Source organism: Polyodon spathula, chromosome 7 (genome assembly GCF_017654505.1).
Source record: "Polyodon spathula isolate WHYD16114869_AA chromosome 7, ASM1765450v1, whole genome shotgun sequence".
NCBI lineage: Eukaryota > Metazoa > Chordata > Actinopteri > Acipenseriformes > Polyodontidae > Polyodon > Polyodon spathula.
Window position 1 is genome coordinate 20,856,822 of NC_054540.1, and position 23,462 is coordinate 20,880,283.

A 23,462-nucleotide genomic window follows, 5' to 3' on the forward strand; every position below is an offset into this window, starting at 1 on the left:
GTGCTACAACTCCTAAATAACAGTGAGGACAAACTAGTCCAAAGTTTGTAGTATTCAACTCCAACCATAAAACCCTGTGCTTTTGTCTATCCTGACTAATGATAGTTGTCTGTATCGATGGGGAGTACAGCATCAAGGAAATTATTGTGTCCTGCTTCTTAGGGCTGTTTAATTTTTGTTGAACTTATCCACTGAGTGCATAGTAATAGCTTGGAATTGGTACATCGATGTGTGCTTGAAAGAAACAAACTACTGTGCTATTGGGTATGTACAATATATTGGAGAATACAAATGCATTCTCCAATCAGAACTTTCATCTCACATGTTTAAAATAGAGAAATGTTGATTATGGGTCATTCCACGCCAACTCAGCCAGAAAAGGGACATTTCATTGCCCGTCCGTCTCAGATTTTCCTAGAAATATTCACCTGGGGGTTTTCTGACATGCTGAGCTCAGAAATGATAGCCAATCTTTTTTTTATTTATTTATTTATTTATTTTTTTTTAAATATCCCCTTCGACCTGTGACATTGCAAAGGTCAAACTAAAGTGAGAAGGGGACATTGACCAGAAAAATCACCCTGGTTGCAATTTAGATGCTGCCATCATGTGTAGCACCTTGTTCTACTAGTATTGAATAGAGCTTTTCGGAAAACAATACTAGGAGCACCCTGCTCACTTCTGGCAAACTGCCAGATGAGGGGTAACTGACGAGTTTTGTTCAAACTTCAGCCTAACCCTTTACACTGTAGGGGATGTGGGTGCTAAACTGCAAGTATTGCTGTAAGAACCTTAGGAACCAGTCTCTCAAATTCTGTGAAAAACATTTGCTTTCACTTCCCACCACTGGTCATTAAAACCCCTTGAAACTTGAGTTTGTGTTTAGTGAAAATTTGTTTAGTGAAAATTTCAAAGATTAGGCTGTAATAACTTGCATGGGGGTGGGGGGTGGGGGGGAACTCCAAAAAAAATCACCCAAAGATATGTTTGGATAGGTGTTGATGAGATACAGCATTAAGCTAAACATTATTATCCATGGTGAGGCTAAAGTGCTGCATAGTTCTATCCAAACTGGCTATTTCTTCAGTTGTGATATCTCTGAGGATTGATCCAGAGTAAAACGTAATAGTATGTGCTTCCACTGGTACTAGCTTGGAGCTGAGGGGTTATGAACTTGCATGGGACTTGGGACTTCTTTGTTATGGTGTCACATTTGAAACTACCAAAACCTTACTTAGTTGGGTTTTAAAAAAATAAATTCGTGTTTTTTTTTTTTAAAAAAAAAAAAAAAAAAAAAAAATATTCTTTACAGCACTGTTTAAATACACCTGTCTCTGTCGTCGAAGACCTCCTAAACGAAAGACTTTCAGTTGTGCCTGAAATTGACTGATTGGCTAGCATGAGAATGCAGCAAATGGCTTGTTCTCAAATGGTTGGTCAGTCAATTAACTTATCCCCATGGGTAGGCACCACAACCTTTACTATCACTTTTTGGTTTTTAAAATCCAACTAAGTAAGGTTTTGGTAGTTTCAAATGTGTCATCATAACAGCGAAGTCCAAAGTCCCATATGCAAGTTCATAACCTCTCAGCTCCAAGCTTAGTGCCATTGGAAGCCCACATTGTTACTTTTTCCTCTAGCTCAGTCCTCAGAGAATACACAATTGAAGAAATAGCCAGTTTGGATAGAACTGTGTGGTGCTTTAACCCCTCTAAAGTGGCCATAAGCAATGCTTGAATGCATGACAAATGCAACTTCAAAAATCTCCTGTTACCATATTTAGCTTGATGCTTGTAGATCTCATTAACATCTATCTAAACTTAACTATGGGTGATTTTTTGGAGTCCGTGTCCCCCCCACGCAAGTTATTACGGCCTAAACTTGGTACAAATAGCAAAAACTCAAATTTCAAGGAGGTTTAATGACCAGTGGTGGGACTTGAAAGCAAATGTTTTTCACATAATTTGAGAGACTGACTCCTAAGGTTCTTACAGCAATACTTACATTTAGGACGCACGTCCCCTACAGGTTAAAGGGTTAGGCTGAAGTTCGAATAAAACTCGTGAGTTACCCCTCGTCTGGCAATTTGCCAGAAGTGAGCAGGGTGCTCCTAGTATTGTTTTTCTGAAAAGCCCTATTCAATATGAGTAGAACAAGGTGTTACACATGTTGGTAGCATCTAAATTGCACTCAGGGTGATTTTTCTGGTCAAGGTCAATTTCTCACTTTTAGGTTGACCTTTGCAAGGTCACAGGTCGAAGGGGAAATAAAAAAAAAAAAAAAAAAAGTGGCTGTCCTTCGTGAACTTGGCGTGCCTGAAAACCCCCAGATTAATTTTTCTCGGAAAATCTGAGATGGACGGTCAACGGCACTGGTTGAGTTGGCATGGAATGACCCTTATTTGATGTGATGTGCAAGACTGAGTCAGACTTTGTGAAGGTGGTACACTCGGAGCCATATGCATACAGTACATGTGATTTGAAATGCATTTTCCTAGAAAAGCAAGAAAGCACAATACAGCAGTATACTCCTGTTCACTGATACTGTGCACTCTAGTGTTGCAGACTCACACATCACAAGGGAATTAGGATATGCATTGCTTTGGCTTGAAACTTTTCTTGCTTAGCGATGAGAAAGTGTGCATTTCTTTACCCTTCTGAACTACAGTAATACCTAACATTGATGGACATCAGCTAGAGGTACATTTGTTCTCAAAGACGCTGTAATACAGAAGGAAGTGATTATTACAGTGTTTGGGTATTCTAACAGATTGTTTTGTGTGCTGCTCCTTTTAAATGTAAGGCCACCAACCTCAAACATTCGAAGATTTGGTGGGTAAATACAGGCTGAAGAGGTTCACAGGTCAAGACCACAGGTGGAGTAAAAAGTCTTGTTTGAAAGAAAATGTTATCAAGGGTCGCAATAATGATTTATTGGTGTCTTTTATATAATGTACTATAATTATTGAATACAATACTATGACTTCTTTGGCAATGTTTTGTGAGCTAAATGAAGCTGATCTTTTTAATTTTAAGTGAACTCGATATTTGTTTTCAGGTTGTTGGATTCTCCTGTGTTGCATTTTGTTGGTTTGTTTTTGTGCTATAAAAATGGTATGTGTTGTAAATTACATCACCAGCTGATTCTTATTCATCCCTGTTTTCCCTCTCGCTCTTTCCTCTCCTCTCTCTCTCCTGAATTATTTAATATTTAAAGCCTTTCACCAGACATTGTTAATATTGTCTACTTTTCAGTTAGATACTGTGCCATAGTGGCAACACATTTCATGATAATATGAAAGCCTTAGCAACATAAAATGCATTGAATGTTTGTTTGCGAGGTGCACATCACATGTACAATAAGGCAAACTTTGTTTTTATTGCCCCTGCAATGTCTAAATCTTTACATTTCAGAATACATTATTACAAGATGTGATGAGGTAATAATTACAAACCTAGCCTATTCAAGTGCGGGAACTGTACACAGTTAAGCTGCATCCACGCTGGACGCGAGCAAATAATTTAGAAGTCACTGCAGCCCGGGCTTCAAATTGGACTTCTACGACCACTGGTGCCATGAAGAAAAAAATACTATGAGTACAACTGTACAGTTACTACTAATATGTGATAACAATAAAACTGTTTTACAAGTCCAACCATTATTTTACAACATAGTTGCTGGAGATCAGGGTGGTAACCTTTTATCAAAACACAACCTGTTTTGTAATGGGACAGCCCATCTGTAGTATCTCCAATAGGAATGCATGGGCGGGGTTATCTATTTATTTCCAGTCTTTTGGATTGTTTCTAAATCGCGTCTGGTGTGGATTGACATTCGGCCACATCTGTGCGTCCGGCGTGGATGCTGCTTTAGTCGGATTAGTTCTTATTTTTCAAAATACCGAAATTTTGAAAGACTTGTAGTCAAAATGTTTGCCATTGAATTTAAGTTTCTTTTAGTGTTCTAAATTCAGCACGTTGAATGTTTTTAATGTTTGTGGGTGATGCTTTAAATAGAGCCAAGACATATGTTTTTAGTTTTCTTTTTGTTTGTTTTTGGAGTACTTCTGCTTTGACTAAATGAAATCTGCTTAAGCTGAGGCACACGTACAGTAGAGCCTTGCTACCTGTCTCGGACCCAACGGGACCTGACAATGCGTGTCTGGTTCGGGTGGGGTATAGTTTGTATGTTATGGTTCGGGGTCGGGTTAGTGTTATCAGTGAGTGGATTTTAGCATTTTTAATTTTAAGTGAGTTTTTTTCTTCCTCTGTGCGTAAGTGCTTCCTAAAACTCACTTCCTGCTTCATGATTTTTGAAAAACCACTCGCAATGTACCATAGGTTCTTTGAGAAATTGCTTATTAATATCATCACACAAACCCGCTTATTTGTTTTGTGCAGCCTCTTAAATGCTGCGTGGGTGGTCTTAACGGGATAGAGTTCAGTTACAAAACACCAACGTCGCCAAATTAACAGTCAATGCATGCAAAAAAAACCAAAAAAAAACACCAAGTGCAGCACCTAATTGAAAGCTCTCAGCAGTCGACAATTCATGCCTTTTTTTAGATAACACAAACTATTTCTTTCCAGTTAAATGATACAAAATGTGTTTGTTCCGTAGTAAACTATGCATTTGTTTAAATGTAAAGAACGACCAAATGTACAGTATTAAAACACTGCTCTTGAATTCACCGTTAGTTTTCTTTTTTTCGCACTCGTAATATAGTCATAGGCAAACGTGAAACTCGGTTTATGTCATGACCCACTTTTATATCACAAATTATGCCTACACAGAAATAATGATATAAAGCAGGTTCATCTGTATATAGGTTGATGGAGTAAAACAAGCAAAAGTGATTTTTTTTTCTTTCTTTTTTACATTTGAACTGGAAACCAGGAACACTGAAGGTACTTAATTTCAATAGCGTATGTTTGGAATATGTTTGTGGAGATGGTTGGGTATGCAAATATTTCAAAGGTCTCGGGCTTGGCTTGAGCAGATGTACAGTAAGTTAATTGCAGAGAGGTCTGTAGATGATCTGGGATTGAAAATGGATTGCCTCTCAGTCCTCTTATCTAATCACTTAGCTACTTAGTACATAGATGCTTATTGATTCATAAAAAAGCATTTGAACAGTCAGGGATCATGCACTGCTGATTTATATTAAGATATAAACCTCCATTTCTAACAAGATGGATACATTTCTGTATTGCCAGTTACTGACCTTCACAAGGTGTGAAGGAAAGGACGAGGATCCACCCTGACTCGCTCCTGACAAGTGAACTTTGTAGATGGCAGTGAAGTTGAAATGTAAAACTTGGCAGGCACTAGAAAAGGTCATTTTAAGATTGCCTTTTAAAAAATATGCTGAAAAGGTTTAGCTGGTAGGCCTGGATGTTCCCACGCATTTTTAGTTAATTGAAAATAATAGGGACTTAAAGCTGCTACAATGGCAATAAAGAGGAAAATGCCTCTAACCTTTGCAGTCAAGCTGTCAATGCGAGTCAGAACAGGAAGGGCTTATATCTGGGTTGATATGTAATATAATATAGTTTTACCAGTGCAGTGCTTGTTAAGTGAGAGGATGAGATGGGATGGGATGGGGGGGGTCATCCTAAATGCCCTTACGCTGTCTAGTATATCATTGTGCAAAGTTGCCTCTGGTCCCATTCACCGTACCGAAATATCTAGCACCTCTCCTTTGACCAGGGTTCAGAATGATGCAACAGTGTGACTTGCTGAAATATATTCTGTCCCAACTTCTTGTTCAGATGAAGTTCCTAGTGCATCAGCACTTATTAAATTGAATACTCTTCACCAGGTGCTCGTTGGTGAAATCACATGATATTACGTAGCGTTGAATGCATTCTGGGTATTGTAGTCTGGACTGGGTATATATATATAGTAAAAAATAAACAGATTAGTGTCATATACATTTGGGAAATACAACTCCCCAGCTCTTTGCTATTAAGCACTCAGCGGCAACTTTCAAAAACCCCTCTATGCATTTTAGATCGTATTTGTGGCTAAAAGTGCCAGTACGCTGGTCTTTGGAATATGGAAGGACCGGCCTATTTAAAGCTCTGATCCAGCATGCTGTTCAATAAAAAGCATCCTACATAATACCTAAATGGGGGAGGGGGAGTAAACCACTTTTCACAACATGGTGTTAGAAAATACTAAGAATGTGGTTAATTTTGTAAAATGAACCCAATATGACTTCCATTTAAAGGTGAAATAACTTCTATAGTAAATATTTCATTTTTGGCCTCCATTTTTAGGCAAAATTCCCAAATTACAGATCCTTGTCTTGCGAGGTTACTAAAAAAAAACAAAAAAAAAACATAAGTTAGTTTGCTGATTTGAAAAAAAACAACACAATAATAGGATACAGATAGAATACAGGTCAGATTTTTTGTGTAGAGTATTGTGACAGAAATATTGTATATTCGACCACCCAACAAAAGAATAGTCAGCCTATCCTTAAATTAATTTAAATATTTAAGAAATACTGTGTGCTTTACTACATGACTAATAATTTTGTAAAAGTAAAAGCAAAACATCTGCATTTGTGTGCTTCCTAAACAACTTTTACTACCTTGTATTTTCTCGTACACCAGCGGTTCTCAAACTAGGTGACTATATCTTGGGGGGGGTGTTAAAGTTCAGAGTTGTTTTTTTTTTTTTGTTGTTGTTGTTGTTGTTTTTTTATATAAATTTAGTTGTCACCAATGATTTTTACTCTGGTTTTCTCCCCAATTTGGAATGCCAAATTATTATTTTTATCCCAGCTCGGCCAGTTGTGCGCCGCCCCTAGGAACTCCCAGCAACAATCGATGATGACATAACCTGGACCCGAACCAGCGATCTACAGGCTATAGGACGCATCCTGCACTCCACGCAGCGCTCCTTTACTGGATGTGCCACTCGGGAGCCCCTAGGTTCAGGCTTTTTAAAATTGTATTTTTAAAAAATAGAATAGAATTACAGTGCACATCTTGACCTAGGCTATACCATATAACGGGCGGATACTTTATTTTGGGCTTTGATTGGATCACCAATAATACTTCCACCAGTCAGAGGGTTGCATACAATACTCGCAGCGATCCCGCTGTCTGTTAGAGTGGTATACAGAACAGATTAAAGAGGCGAGGGGAATAATATCAGATATCAAAGTGGATATGAGAATGGCAGTGATGAAGCTAATTTGCTTGAAAACGTTTAAAGTAGACCGGGCATTTCCATCAACAGATTTAAAAAAACGCAGAATTGATGATGTGATCAGAAACCAAGAGGCAGTGTAAACTGCTCCTGTTACTGCAGTAGGACTGTTCTTTTTTTATGTTAAGCATTTTTGTGTGTATTCTGTTGTGTGTGTGTGTGTGTGTGTGTTTAATGGTTTAATTAAGTAACAGCTAAAATTGTTTGTGTCAGACTTGTGAAAGTTTGTAACAGAATGGGTGGTTGAAAAGAACCACAGGCCAAACTTTGAGAACCGCTATCCTGGACATTCCGTCTGGTGGTGGCAAATTGTGACAGTTTCTGTTTGTGACAACACTGATTGAATCAGTAAGACAGAGTTTCTAGAGTCTTAATTAAAAGAAGAAAAAAATGACAGTGAAATTCAAATAAACAACAAAAAGAATTTGTGACTCCTGTCATGGGCATTAAAGGGTTAACCGGAGTCATAGTGTTCCATATATAGTAATGCATTGGCTTTGGCACACAGGTGGGTCCTCACATTTGCACCTCATCTGAATTTCACATAGCAGTTCAAACAAAGTGTAGGTAATTTGTGCATCACCAGTTACATTGGGTATCAAAACACGTGTGCTGTTGCTGTCTCTGGAGTATTTGTGTGGTCACTGATGCTGTATTATAAGTGGGGACTTAATTTTTTTCCTTTTTTAACATGCTTATATTTCCCAAAGAAGTTTTGCACAACCTTTGTGGTTTTAACAAAAGTAGTTAACAGCTATGTAGTTTAAGCACAGTACATAGACACTCAAACCCACACAGTTTCTGTAAACAAAACCTTACTTTTCTTCGAATCCAAGAAATTAGTTTAATGCAGGCTGTTTTGGCTTTCTTGACCTGCACACATGTTATACTAGTGGCTAGGAAATTATGTTAGCATTAAGAACACACTATAAAAAAAATCATTAATAACATATAACTAAATAAATAAAAACAAACCCTTCCTGATTAAGTAGAAAGAATGGTAGAAGGTAAACAAATAGATTGACTTCTGTACTGTAAAGCTAGACTAACAACAGCTGTAAATCATTGGTCCGCTATATCTGGTAATACGGCACAAGCAGCTCATTGTAATGCATTTATAAGCAAGCAATCAGATTTAAAACAATACAAACTCATTGCTAGTGTCAGATGGCAGGTAAAAATGCTTTGCAAACAGGAGCTGTAACTGGAGAGGTATCGACACTGAAAAAATGAAAACTGAAAGCCTCTACTATAATAATTCCCCAAAACTTGAGAAAATGGCAAAAATAACTACTGTCACGATAGGGCACAGAGTAATGTTATTTATTTACAGAGCATTGGACAATTGAGGTACAGAACAGAAATTATTAATATGATGGCTTTATTGTTGCACAATTCTAAGAGACAACTGTGAGGGCCTACTGACTTCCAGTTACAGTACAGAACAAATCTAAACACAGAGGTGTGAACGTACAAATGGCAGTAATTCTATTGAGTATTTTACTTATTAAACAATGGTAAAGGAAACCTGAGCTCCAAAGCTATAGAAAGTATGCAATTTATGAGCACAATTTCAAAATGAATATGTGATAATGCCTTTGGAACAGAAGCTCAAGGCAGTCATGCTACACTTTTTAAAATGATACACTGATATTTGTATGGCAGGTGAGAAACAAATCACAAAGCCTTGTAATGTTAAAGGACTTTTTTAAAGGGTATTGACCACTGCAGTAGCTAACCTAACAGGTGCTGAGAACATCTGCAGATCGTTAACTAATTCTTTTAACTAATGCGTATTTATATATATATAGTTTATATATATAATATAATAATATATTATTATATAATATATAGAATATGATATATATATATATAATGTACAAATAAATAAAGTTGTATTTTCTCTGCCTGTTCCGGAAGGCAATTCCGTTTAAGTGTGCAGTGATTATATATATATATATATATATATATATATATATATATATATATATATATATATATATATATATATATATATGTATTTTTTTTAAATGCTGAAAAACGGAACAAGATTAATTTCTATATTATTAAATTGACAGGATGTTTTCTTAAATAAGTATACAATTCATATAGAATTGCATTATATTATAAAACTAAATAATTTAGGATATGTGGTGCAAAATGCCTGATCATTTATTTTTGTAATACGTAGAGAATAATAACTGAGCCCTCTTTTTATATAGTAGTCCAACAACAGTATAAGCAGTACGTTGATTTGGCATATTTAAAATAAGGCATTCAAAACGCACCCAATATTTCTCGATTTTTAATCTGAAAGGCATGGATTGTACTACGTTGGTACCTTGCTAGGGATTTGAGAGACTGTAGCTCCCTGCTGCCTGTTCTTCTGTAAGAAACCATATGACTGGTGCCTAATTTAAAGATGTTATTCCTTCCAACTGCTATGAAGTGTTCCTTCTTTTCATTTTATAACAAACCAATTGTAAAACAGTAGCCAAACTTGCATTACAGGTTTCAATTAAAGGGAAAAAAAAAAAACCCTGTCTGGTGAGGTTATTTGTGGAAGGAAGTACCATGTGGTCTATGGTATGGCCCTGCTGCATTTTTATTGGTTATACAATATATCCCTGATGCGTACCACTGCTGTTTCATTATGAAGCAGCAAGGAGGCTTAAAGGGCTGTGCATTATACTGAGAAGTAGCTGTGAGACACGTCAATAGATGCAGTGGTACAACAGTCTCTTAAATGCTACTGATTTAAAATAATATGCAAATCTAAATGTGCTAGTGGCGTCTTTTTTTAAGGGGGAATGCATCCTTTTTGATTGCAGATTTAATTCACGTCCTGCCTTCTTTCAAAGGTAACAGTGTGGGATGCAATGTTTCTTTGTCCTGCAGTCAGCACTTTCCTCCTTAGTGTACTGTACACGCATCGGTTACTTTACAGTGCTGTCAAGAGAATTTGAATCATGCTTGCATTTGAACAAGCAATTCATTTTATTTGCGCTAAGCAGGTTACAAAGGTTTAATCTTTTTGGCCCCCCCTGAGGATTTTGGGATGTTTTATGTGCATGACCTTTTGGAAATCTACATTCAGCTTGAAGTTCAGTTCAGGCTTTTTTGTTTTCCTCATTCTTCCTCCCTGATTTGTAATGTTTTTGTTTGTGTTTAGGCAGGTCCAGGGAATCTAGTGATGGCATCAGCATTACAGGACTTCCAAAGAACGGAATCTGACAGACTAAATGAGATCAAAGGTCATCTGGAAATTGCCTTATTGGAAAAACATTTCTTGCGTAAGTAGTTGGTTAATAGCTGTTTAAACCATCACAGTGTTCATGAAGCATGCATATACTGCCATACCAGCATAGTATCAGCAAATCCTGCAGTCTACTCAAAATTCACGTGGTTAATTAGCTTAATGATAAAATTGACTAATCCTTGTGTGTGTGTGTGTGTGTGTGTGTGTGTGTGTGTTTTTTTTTTGTTTGTTTTTTTTGTTACTTCCGTCAATGATTCTAAACTATATGTTCACTTGAGCAGGCCAATCATCAGATTTGTAGCCTTAGAAAGCTGGTACAGAGACACATCATCTAGACACTACTGACATAATATGAATGCTCATGCAAAGCTCCTAAACTGGTGCAACCATTTTAATGAACAGTTTTTATTAATTAGAATGAGTTTACCAGAGACAGGTAAAACTTGAGCACAAATGAAAGTAAAAGCACGTAACTGCACTTCGATAATCCATGCATAGTGCAGTGGTTCCCAACCTTTTTCAATGTAGGGACCACCTTGGTGTTTGGATTTTTCCCACGGACCACTTGCCACACTTTTTTTTTTCACATTAGCATTTTGAAACCAATTTGTAAATGTACATGTAGAAAGCACCTAACTAAATGAGATTCCTGGGCTTGAATCTTCGCTGCCAGCTCAGCAAGGAATGTTGTCATGTTGTGCATTGAAAGTTGTTGATGGCAAAGGTTCCTGTTTCTTTTATTTTAAAATTGTTTATTTTTTCAAATGGCATCTCAATTTGGCAGGTTTAAGAGTTTTGTTTGACAAAATAATGCGCTGTGGCTTAGGTCATCTAGGATCCTTCCCGGGGAAAGTCCGAGCCAATGTGACACCCCCCTCGGGGTCCCCAGCAAAGTTCAGCCTTTTTGCGTAGCCGGGATACGAACTGTCGCCGTCCAAGCTTTGTGACTTATCCTGCGCTCTCAGCTCTCTTAACTGGATTAGCCAGGACCCCTTAATCTATTCCCAGTTTATTCCCAGTATGATGTCACAATGCATGAAAGGGTTAAACAGCCACAAAGGTTTAGTCACTGTAAATGCAGAACCAGTTGTGTATATATAAAAAACATTTTTTACAGTCAGTTCTTGATAGTGACAAAGTGGACTTTAAATGTAGTGAACCTCTCTAAATGCATCCACTGGGTTTTATTTATAGCTTGTTGTCTTGGGCTCTGATTTGGAACCGTGGGAACTTTGGCCTATTGGAGGCCTTCTCTTGTTGTTCAACGCTTTGCCCTTTGTTAATTATATACAGGCATATAAATCAGTGTCTGTTGGAACAAGATGTTTTTCAGCTTGAACGAGAGTTTGACAAAGGAAAAGTAAGCCTTTGGCAACTAGGTTAAGAGCTTGATTGTTCACCAAAGGGCAGGGCAGTATGCCACACATGGTCTTATACTGTAGGAATAATTACATTCTGAACAGTTTTAATTAAAATAAATAAATAAAAGGAAGAATTCATTGTCAGTAAGATTGGGTCAAGTACTGTAACTGGACTGGGATTTGCTTGGGAAATCATTGTTGCCGTCCATGACGAACTTGGGGCATGGAGTTGTTCATCAGGAGCACTGTCCCTGTCTAATGAACTATTGGGAGTAGAACGTTGGTTTAATGCCATTTATGGTCAATTTTCATGACATGGGAGGTCAGAGTACATGTTTTTGTGTAAGTAAACCCCTGTTGGGAACCTACAGTTTTACTAAAAACTATTTATTGGTGTATATTCCAGTAAAAAAGTGAGGCAGGAAATGCATGTGTCCTTTTGTGCTGCTGTTTGAGCTCTTGGTGCTAAAAATGACCCTACTGGATTACATAGATTTTGAGAGACAACAATAAAAATGTCCTATATTTTGTACTATTATATGCAGTTTCCTATAAACATCCCTTATATTTAAAGTGGTTAGTTGAATGCCTAATAATAGGTTTATATCCAGTTAAAATACTGTATTTTCTGGACTGTTTTACCAGCCTCACAACACTGAGTCTGAAACTGATGTCCTGTTATCGGTGCCATGTCAGGTCAAATGTATTATTTTTTCTTCCCTATTTGCTAATTTACAACAGTGTTACAACATACTGTAGTAGGTATTTTCCTGTCTAGTATGAAATTTGATTTTCTTTTACATTAACACATTACTTTAACAGTAATGTGACCTTCCAAGCTGACCCCTGGTTTTTACCTTGATGGATAACCGGATCCGTTTCCTTGCAGAGATGCTGCTTTTTAAACTATTGTTTAAAAAACAACTTCCAAACAGTGCAGGCAAAAACACTTTGCTGTGTTTATGTACCACCAGCAGTTACTGCCAGCAGCTGGTCTTGCACATACTTTATACTCCTGGATAATGATCTCCTGGTTAAATTCATAAAAAAGGTTGTAGATGTACAAAAATGGTTTTGCTTTAGTTCAGTCTAAAGCAAAACTTCCTGTAGTCTTCGGAATGCACAATCTTTCCAATGATAAATTACACCTTAGGGGTAATCTCCCTGTCTTTTCATTGTGGCATGTTATCTCTGTAGTCACCAGTTTGATGCAGCTTAGACAGGCTTGGTTAACCATGCACATTATGTGCAAATGTGTTGTGGAGTTATAAAGCAATATGCTAATTGTTTTGATCCATAACGGAAATGAGACATATATAGGTATGAGATCTGCCTATTCTGTAATACTTATTTTATTAGGTATATTTTGAATGTGTTCATTAAAACAAGGAAACATAGATGCCCTCCCTAGCATTTGTATAATTTTGGAACATTTTGCATGCCTGCTTGTGACAGCTTGCAGATGCACCCCTTTATAAACAGAAGCCAGCTTTCTGCAACATGTTACTGCTCAGGTCACATCCGTGATATATTTTGTTTTTAATTGAAGAAATGCTTCTGAGAAGCAACTTGCATGTGTCAGGTATGTGCCTTTTACAGGAAGTGCAGCATGGAAAGAGTGCAAAGGCATTCACCATTTTTTTTTTCTTTTATAAATGCTATAAAAAAAAAATACTTCAAATACTGCATTACTTTGAATTATCGCCTCCCTTGAATAAGTGCCACACTCAGATATCAGATTTGTAATAGACCCTGCCCTCAATAACGAAACATGTACATTTTTTTTCCCTTTCTGATCTGTGAGCTCAAAAACTTTCAGTTTAAAAGCTAAGTTGTAGCACTTCTTTGCCATTCTGATCAAGTTGTATCTGCAGAAATAAACTTCAATATACGCCTCCCTCAAATACTGTAAAAACCACAATAAAAAATGGCGCCTTTCGAAAACTAAAGTACTTCTGATTGCCACCACCCTTGAATAAGCACTGCAGCTGTTTTTAGCAATTTAAAATAAACGCACTGTATTAATTCAAAGTAATACGGTGCTTGTTGAACAAGGGTGTGTATCTTTCATAGTACAGTAAGCCTTTGTTGTTATTAGTGTGGTTGTTAGTACCAGGATTTTTTCAATTAACATTTATTGAACTGTTTGTGTTCAGAAAGGCTCAGCTTAATTCTAATTCTGTAGACTTTTGTTCTTGATTTTCAAGGACCTGGCTGTGACTTGCACTACTGAATGACATTCCTGTTTGCCTTATGTGGTGCCAACCTTTGTGGCAGAACTTTTTAAAACAGGAATGAAGGAAGTTTGTTAGTGTTGAATAACTGGGTGGGGTGCAGTGGTATTTCATTTAGCACATCACACCATGCCTAGACGCTAAAAAGAAAATGTTCGGAACTGACAGGGATCAGTTTTGGGCAGACAAGAGGGCAGTGGCCCGGATCTTACAATTCATGGAGAGGGAATTGAAAAGTATTTAACAGCGGCATGTAATTTAGGTCTGCTTCAAAGTGGTGGTTGTTTAACTTTGCCTGAGTTGTTTGCTCAATTATCAAATATAATTGAATAGTGAATTGCAGTATGCATAACACCATGTAAGAGACATTTGTTATATTGTGACTAGTATTTTGTACATCCTGGGCCCTTGAGCTGTTGTTTACCAATGTCAGATTGGTAATACGTATAGATATACCAGGTCTACAGACCCAGCCTTGTAAGTACATTCTTGAATCTGAATGTAGGTACAGTGACTTCCTTTTCCATGAGTTCTAACTTAATTCAGAATAGCTTGCTTGGTTTTGAGTCACCCTTGCTTGTTTTTTTTTAACAAGTTATCGAAGGTTTTGTCTTTTGGAATCCTTGGAATTTCGGTTTTAATAAATCTATGTATGGGCATTTGTTATGAGATCAGTGATACTCACTTGTCACTCTTTCAATTCAATCCATTCCAGTCTAGGACCATGTTCCAGCCATTTCCTTGCATGTTGAACCTAGCTGTCCAGTGCCTAGCTCTAGTGTGGTCCTTGATTGATTAATAGAACACAGATGTTAAATGAAGCCATTAAAACCTGTCCTGGGTTGCAATGAACTACAATTGTAGATGCAAGTGAGTACCACTAGATCATGTACATGCTGTAGAATTACGCCATAGTGACCTATTTTCACCTGATATTGCTTCTTTTAATGTGTGCTTTATGTCCTTGGTGGTGGATATGCATTATGCCCATACATTGTTTTCTTATAAGTTACACTGGCTCATCAGTGAGCCAGAACAAAACCATTGAAATGTCTTATTTCCACTGTAGACTGTTACACAGCACAGTTAAATACAGCTGTTCTTGAAGATATCACTTTACAGCATTAAGAGTAACAGGACTTTCAATGCCTTTTGATTGTCACACTGTAATTTCCGGTCCTTGGTAACCTTTTGGAATTGGACTTGATTCACTACATACATTTACTACACAGTCAAGTTAACTGCTGATGTTAACCATATTGACAATGTGACCAGGATTTACTGATTATGCCAGTCGGTTCAATACCATTTATACAACAGTCTGCTTGATCTGGTGTAATGCGTTGGGGTCAGGAAAGGATTTCATGTGATTAAACTCAGAGTTATAGCAGTTGTTTATTTGCCTATTAGAGTTTCAACCTACTGTGCTTGAAAAAGCCATAATGGCTATTCGGTTTCTAAGCCGTCTCAGGTGCAATCATTTAAAACTTTTACTAGAAAGTTCCTGTCTTTGACTAGGTGGATCATTCTACATTAGTCTGGAATAATTTTCTTGCTTGAATTGCGCTAGCTTTTTGTCCCTTGCATGTCATGCTACGTAGGTGGTGATCAGGACATAAAAGGCACGCTAAATAATTAATTACTGGGGTGTCATGTTCACTTGTTCCTAAATCATGTAACACAATACCATAGCTAACAGTAATGATAAAAACAAATGGAACTTTATAGAGGGACAGAAAATTGCAGGTGTGTATACAATGTAGCCTACCACCTAACCTCATTAACTACAATATAGCTTGCCAGCACAGTCATCGTACTATTTAGAAAGCTAATGGAATACTCTGTAGAATGTCACGTACTTTGATTAACCCAAATAGAAGCCAAATAGAAGTCTGCTGTTGTGCCACAATTACAAAATGGTACCTTTATCATTTACTCTAGTAAAACCAGCTAGATAGATTTTGACTGTATTGCACCTTAAGTTTGGCATCTTCATTTTTAAAAACACTGCAATTAAGAGTGCTATGCTTGAACAAAGAGGAGCGTATTTATAAATTGTACATAGGACAGCAGCAGTGTAGTCCTTTCAAATGTGTATTTTCATAAGCTTTAAAAATTAATAAAAAAAAACACATCAGTGACCTTAATTCTCATCACCATCCTTTTGCTTGTTGTATTGTTCACTGTACAGTGTATGCAGGCAAGTGATACAGAATGGTCATTTTAAAGATAAAAGATATCCTTTTCAGGCAGGTAAATGGCAAGTCAAAGTATACTTATGACAACATGTGTGTTCTACTAGTTTTACTCCTACCTCCTATCAGAACTTTTTAGTAAAACCTAGAATGGGTGAAGCTGTGCAATATGAGTCTTATTTCCATCCCTGCCCAATCCATGTCCCACTTTCTTCCCCTTTGAAAAGAACAAGTTCAAATTTTAATGAGATCCCGTCCATTTCTCTCCATTTCTTTTACTGTATGTTTTTTGTACTGGAAACCAAGGCTGAAGGCAAATTAGGTACAAATGTTTTTGTTTTTTTAACAATTACTTTTAAGCATTTTCCATATTTCTCCCTGTTTTGGAATGTCCAATTATTACTGAACCTGGCTCACCCACTGCAAATCCCAAACTGACTCAGAAGAGACGGAGACGAGCACTCGCATCTCCCGTGCAGCTATAGCCATAACTTACAGCGTCAGAGGACCACACAGTTTTAAATTGCATACAGGCCGGCCTGCAGGCGCCCATCCAGCCGCAGGATTCGCTGGTGTGCGGTGAACCAAAGACTTCTTAGCCGACCTAACCCCTACCCCGCCCGGGCAGTGCTTGACCCATTGTGCGACGCCTCCTGGGAACGCCCGTCCACTGTCGGCAGTGGCATAGCCTGGTGATCTCCAAGCTATAGGATGCATCCTGCACTCTGGGTGGAGTGCCTTTACCGGATGTGCCACTCGGAACCTCCATCCTTAGTGTTTACTAAGGAGTACAAATTACAAAACATGTGTTTATAAAGTTACTCTTAATACTGACAAAAAGCTTTGAAGTTTCTTTCTGGTTTTTGTAACCTAAGAACTGTGCATGTCACCTAGGAAAATACATTTTTGCTCACTGAATCAACTGTGTCTTATTCACGTTTAACACTGGTTTAGGATCAATAATAACAAGAGTTCATTCTAGGCTATATGTATTTACCACATTCATTTGGTTTTGGAGGTATTTCAGTAAGTAATCAGGTATGCAATAGTGCATTTTTAATCAACAGGGTTTTTTTTTTTAGTATTATTATTTAGAAACTGTGCTAACCCTTTTATTTGTCATGTTTATTGTATCTGCGTCACTCTGCGGCCTTGGTCAAGTCAGTTTACCAGTGCTTATGCCCCTCCAGCACTGTAGTCAAGGGACTACTACTCTACTGTAATTAGACTATGTCAAACCTGAATCACCTGAGGTTCAACACCAGCTCATTATGGACACATTTGAAAACAGCAGAGAGCCTTTTTGAAGACTAATGAATGAAGGGTGAACTTGGAATTGTTTGAATTTTTAGCACGTTGCAGTCTTGCTGATTTATGAGTTACTGACAAATTGAGAGAGGCATTTGGGTCTTAATAAGTTACAACAAAGGTGGCATAACTTTTCATTTTTAGGATATACCAAAGCTGACATTTGAGGACTGCTTTTCATTGCTGCTTCTTGGGTCATATAATTTTAAGTGTATCCCCCCCATTAAAGTTTTTTATTTATTTATATAGCACTTGTCACACAAAGTGTCTCAAAGTGCTTTACAATACAATAAAAAAAAAAATAATACAGAATTAAACACAATTTTTACAGCAAAATTGGTAATATTAATAAAAAAAATAATTCTGTTTAAAAACAGAAATACAGTGAACAAGTTTAAAATAATAATCGATTGATACATAAAATCAGGATTCAAAAGCTAAATGAGTTTTTAATCTTGACCTAAAAACATTAAGTGAGTCTGCTTCTCTGATGTCGGACGGCAATCTGTTCTACAACTGGAAGCCAGTGAAGTGAAGCCAATACTGGAGTTATGTGCTCTCTGTTCTTTGTTCTACTTAGCACCCTGGCAACTGCATTTTGAAAAAGTTGCAAACGGAATAAGCCATGATTTGGTAGCCCATATAAGAGCATTGCAGTAATCCAGTCTAGATGAAGCAAATGCATGAATTATCTTCTCAGCATCAGGCAGTGATTAAAAAAAGACCTAATCTTGGCTATGTTCTGTAAATGATAAAAGGACACTTTAGTGGTATTGGGACGTCCAGCTTCCCCCCTCAGACAGACATGCAATTAGGGTGGAGACAGCCGATATACCCCCAGGTTTTACAGAGATGTAAAGTTGTGTGTCATCAGCATAATGGTGAAAATGTACATGGTGTTTATAATCATGCCCAATGGTGGCATGTATATGGAGAATAGTAAGGAGCCAAGAATGGAGCCCTGGAGGACACCACAGGAGATAGATAATTGTGATACAGAGTCTGCTATTGAAACAAAATTACGCCTGACAATAAGATAAGAACTAAGCCAGTCTAAAACAGTTCCTGATAGCCCTATCCAATTTTCAAGGCAATCAGTTAAAATTGCATGATTAATGGTATCAGATGCTGCACTTAGATCTAACAGAACCAGAATGGATATGTGACCGGAGTCTGCACTCATTATTAAATAATTCAGCCCTTTATATGGCAATCTCTGTACTGTGACCAGTTGTAAAGCCCTATTTTTAAACTTTTCAAGGATGTGGTTATCACCAAGAAATATATTGAGCTGGCCAGCTACCATCTTCTCTAAAACCTAAGTGGCAAAAGGTACATTTTTAAGTTAGGTTTTTTGAGTATGGGCTTAACCAGGGCAGTTTTAAAAGCAGCAAGAACTATTCTAGTTGACAAGGATTTATTTATAATTTCCAAAATAAAGGGGCACAGATCATTAAAAATGTCTTTGAGGAATTTAGTGGGGATTGGATCTAAAGTACAAGTGGAGGAGTTCATCTTCAACACAAATTTATTCAGGTCTTGTAACACGATAGGACAAAATGATTCCATGGCACAACCAACTGGTCTATTGGGTACATTCAAATTCAAGTTAGGGCCATTCTGAGGGATTTGATAATAATTTGAATCCTGTTTTTGTGATTTGTCATTCAACAGCTAGGGAATTGACCAATCGGAGAACAGCTTCAGTGCATGTGGTCTAGCAGGGCAATGCAGTTTTCAAAAAATAATACTTGTCGTGAAACAATAGCCAGTTTTATGGCAGAGATCATCGCAGTTCTAAAAATGGCATTGCCTCAAGCCACAGTCACCCAATAATTTAGTTATGAAAATTACATTGTTTGTGATTTCTTGGCACCAGGCTATACTTCTATACATGTTCCTGTTATGCAAATCCACCCCAATAGTAAAGTGAATAGCACTTTTACCATCTAGTTGCATGAAAGCTATAGTAATATATTAAGCAGGTTATATCATAGTCATGACGTAGTTTCATGAATATGGCCCTTGCAATGTAATTGTGATGTTAAACCATATTTCCCTACCCTTTTTTGATTTGATTATTATTTTTTTTTAATCTAGTTTCAATACTGTGTTTTTTCCAGGGTGTACCAATAACATTTATAAAAATCAAATATGCACACTAATTACTCATATCTGTGTGCCCATGGCAGATATGCAGGCAGTTCATGTGTACCAGAATAAGCAAAAATATTCAAATTCTGTAACCTTTGCATGAAGTGAAGGAATAACATATCTTTATTTATTTTGCTCAGTTTATAATATTGATCAAACACAAATTGAGCGTATGACACAGACCAAACCCCAATACTGTAGATGTGATTCCTGACCAGAATTAGGAGCTGATGTGGCCTTAGTGTTCATGTGTATATGTATGTATGTATGAATTATTTTTTAAATATGGTTTTGATAAATACAAATGTATTCTATAAATATAGAAACTGTAAATGCTATTGTGTTAATTGAACAGTTACTTAATGTATTACAGTATGCAAGTCTTTGTTGCATGGGTTGTTTGTGCATCAGACATTTTGCAAATGTTTTCTTTTTTGTTACAGAGGAAGAATTAAGAAAACTGCGAGAAGAAACAAATGTTGAAACATTAAAGCAGGAACTTGATAAAGAGAGAATAAAAAGAATAGAACTGGAACAAAAAGTCAACGAAGTTCTGAAAGCAAGGTAGGAGTTCACAATTCGAAACACTTTGAACTTTTTTGTCACTTCAGAACTGTAAAACTCACCTTTTTACAAGTTCAGTGCTTCCTTAACAACTCTGAGTAAGCTTACGCGTTAATCAGCATTTGCCATGGGAATGCATCTCGCCCCCATGACAGGGATATAGTGCAGGCTTATACTTACATTTCCGACCATGAGCACTGTTCATCCAAGTGCAGCTATTCCTTAGCGTAAGTTATTGAGGGTTTTAGAATTTAGGTCACAGTGACCCTACTTTTTCAGGAGTTTGATTGGTTGAGGTAAGAGTGGCTACATTTTCAGAACCAGTTTCTCAAATCTCATTATTTTGCATTGACCTTTGATAAAACAAGATCTATTGACTGTACTGTAAATGTTTTCACAATACTAACACCTGATTTAAGGGTATATCCTAGGATTGACTTGTACTGTTTTGATTAAATGAATACAATTTGCTATGATAATACTGAACCTTGCATTGTAGTGTTTTTATTCTTGATGTAGGATGTTATTGACAGAAAAGAATATGCTAAACATTGGTTGTTTTTAGTACTACATGAAAAATAAATAGATAAAAAATACATCCATTACCTTTAACATTTAAAACACTGCATCTGTTAACAGTATCCCATGCAATAAAGGCCTGGAATTCAAGTAGACAATTTTAAAAATAGAATTGGTTACTAGCAACTTGGCAAGCGACCTAAGAGTTTTTCAAGGAGCAGTTCTGCATGCTATGGGCTAAACATACGTCAGTATAGCTATGCAAAATATCTACTACTGACACAAACAATCCAGTATGTATTATGAGGTACAAATAAATATGGAAATGTTTCCTGCTGGTAGTAGTTTACTGTTGAACTATACTTTTTTTAGTGTTTTGATTTATTTCAATATGTAAAGTATCTACAACATAGCCAGTTCTTTTTAATATTCTAAACCATGGAAGACCCCTACAATTTATAAACGTGATTTATTTTTTTTTCAGATCTTATTTCACTGCATTTCTGTTGTATGGAGTACTTAAGACTATTAAGATCCACCACTAGATTAAAACTGACCCGAACATCTGTGTAATATTGGTTAGGTCACACATACTATTTATTATTTTTTTCATTAATATGCATGGAGTAACGCAAACAAACGTAAAATGGCTTGCCATATTAAACAAACCCGTGTTGTACTTGATCATATTTTGTCTTTTTTTCCCTCCATGCAGAGAAGAATCTGCAGTACAACCGCCTACGAAAGTCAATGGAACAGGTAACAAAACACTGAATGCTGTTTGAATATGGCTGATACTGTGCATGTACATGTACTTCCTGATGTGGTAAGTATATCAGTGTGCGCTGGGTTTGAGGTGATATCTGTGTTCCTCACACCTGCACAGTTTAACATAAAAAATCTAATTTGTTACCTATAATAGTTTTACTTGTCTGTGCGCCCCCAAACCTTCTTGTTATCCTGTTTGATGACGGGCCTAGTAGTTTTAGCTCCAGTGATGTGTCACGGACATCCTCGTGCTATCTCTTGCTGTGGTGTAAGCGCAGCAGTTTTAAATGGTTATAATTAAGGAAGCAACGTTAAGTTCCCCACTTTGTGTTATTGTTCCATTAACTGCTCGGGAGGAGATGCACTTTCTGCAAAACAATTTTAATATTGTATAGGTCAGCACACCATTAAGCATGCCCCCCCACCTCCTTTAGGAAATATGTGAACCACCACACTAATGTGATGAAGTGTGAGAATTCTGCAGCCTTTCTCTGTGAATTACCTCCTACTGGGGCCTATAATACAAAGGATTGACGCATAAAGGATTGCCTTTTTAAATGAGTTTCTTGTCATGTCAACACCCCCTCAAAAGCGACACACTGAATGAAACTCCGAGTTCATTTCTCAGCTGAGGGTAATTTAGGGTTTCTAGGAGGGCAGTTTCAGCAGAATCTCATCGGAGGAAACAAGATGGGGTGTGAAAATTAGGTAGTGCTGGGCTGATAAGAGTTTGAGTTTCAGATATCAAACATAGTCCTCTTGAGATAGAGGGGGAGCTGTGTGATGATGCAGATGGAGTTTATATACATACTCCAAGCATTTTTAATTAAACATGAAATCAAATATGTAGTTAGTTTAATGTAAAGGAATTATAAATGCAATTATGTACTGTACATTACACATACAGCATAGAATCTTATATTAAGTAAAGTGCTAAGTTTTTTTTTTCATGAATTTTTGAAATTTCATGAAATTTAATTCAAACCGCAGTGTAATTAAAATTAAAGTCCAGATGAAATTCAGTAACTGAAGAGCACTTTGTACAAATGTCCAGTTAAACTGTAGCATTGTCACATATTGTAGAGAAACATCTGTAACATTTTTCATTTAAACTAGATTACAGAATCTAGAAACTAAACTCCAACAGTTTGTTTTGCAATCAAAAGGAATACAATATTTAATCTTGCATTTTTTTAATTTATTTTTTATTTTTTTTAATAGAGAAAAGGGTTGAAACAGTCTATTCAAGATTTCAGAAATGGCTTTATGATAAGCTTGAGGTGTACATTGAGGACTTCCGTTTTCAGCCAGAAGAAAACACTGTGGAGACAGAAGAACCACTAAGTGCTAAACGGTAAACTGGCCTTGAGGCTAAACGTTATATAGTAAAGAAATGCAGATGCAGATAACCACCTACTCTATCTAAATGATTATCTCTTGCCCAGGTTGTACACATTATTATCCTCTATGGAGGTTGCATATATAGTGTATAAAGAATGGATAATCCAATTGTAATGAAACTTGGTGTGTACGTTTTATCATTACAGTATTATAGTCAGTCCTGGTGAACTACATATTAATGGATTCAGGCTTGTGATTGTAGCTACAAAACTATGGGTAGACTTTTGACTACCTGCCTCTTGCACACTGAATCACCGTAGGTGAAGACCAGGTGTTTCTTGGGCTCTTTGCCCTGCTGTTCCTAACTTAACTCTTCCCCTATACCTTTTGTCTTTACTTTTGTTGGTCACACTATGCTATAGAGGCCAGGAATCTGCACCACAAGCTTAAACTTCCATCGTGGTTTCACAGTTGGAGCACTAGAGTATTGTACACATATTAAGGTATTGCCTGATGCACTGAAAACTGCTGCCTTTCA

General features: G+C 37.0%; 1 protein-coding gene across 3 annotated transcripts in view; it reads left to right on the plus strand.

The window, feature by feature from the left end:
* The window catches only part of LOC121318340 (GRAM domain-containing protein 4-like), a 53,457-nt gene that overhangs the window by 12,424 nt on the left and 17,571 nt on the right, over positions 1–23,462 (plus strand). For all 3 annotated transcript variants that reach the window (XM_041254888.1, XM_041254890.1, XM_041254889.1), the window contains 4 exons: positions 10,394–10,514; positions 20,176–20,296; positions 21,531–21,574; positions 22,805–22,937. In XM_041254888.1, coding sequence (XP_041110822.1) covers positions 10,394–10,514; positions 20,176–20,296; positions 21,531–21,574; positions 22,805–22,937 — 419 coding nt within the window. The remainder of the gene's footprint in view (positions 1–10,393; positions 10,515–20,175; positions 20,297–21,530; positions 21,575–22,804; positions 22,938–23,462) is intronic.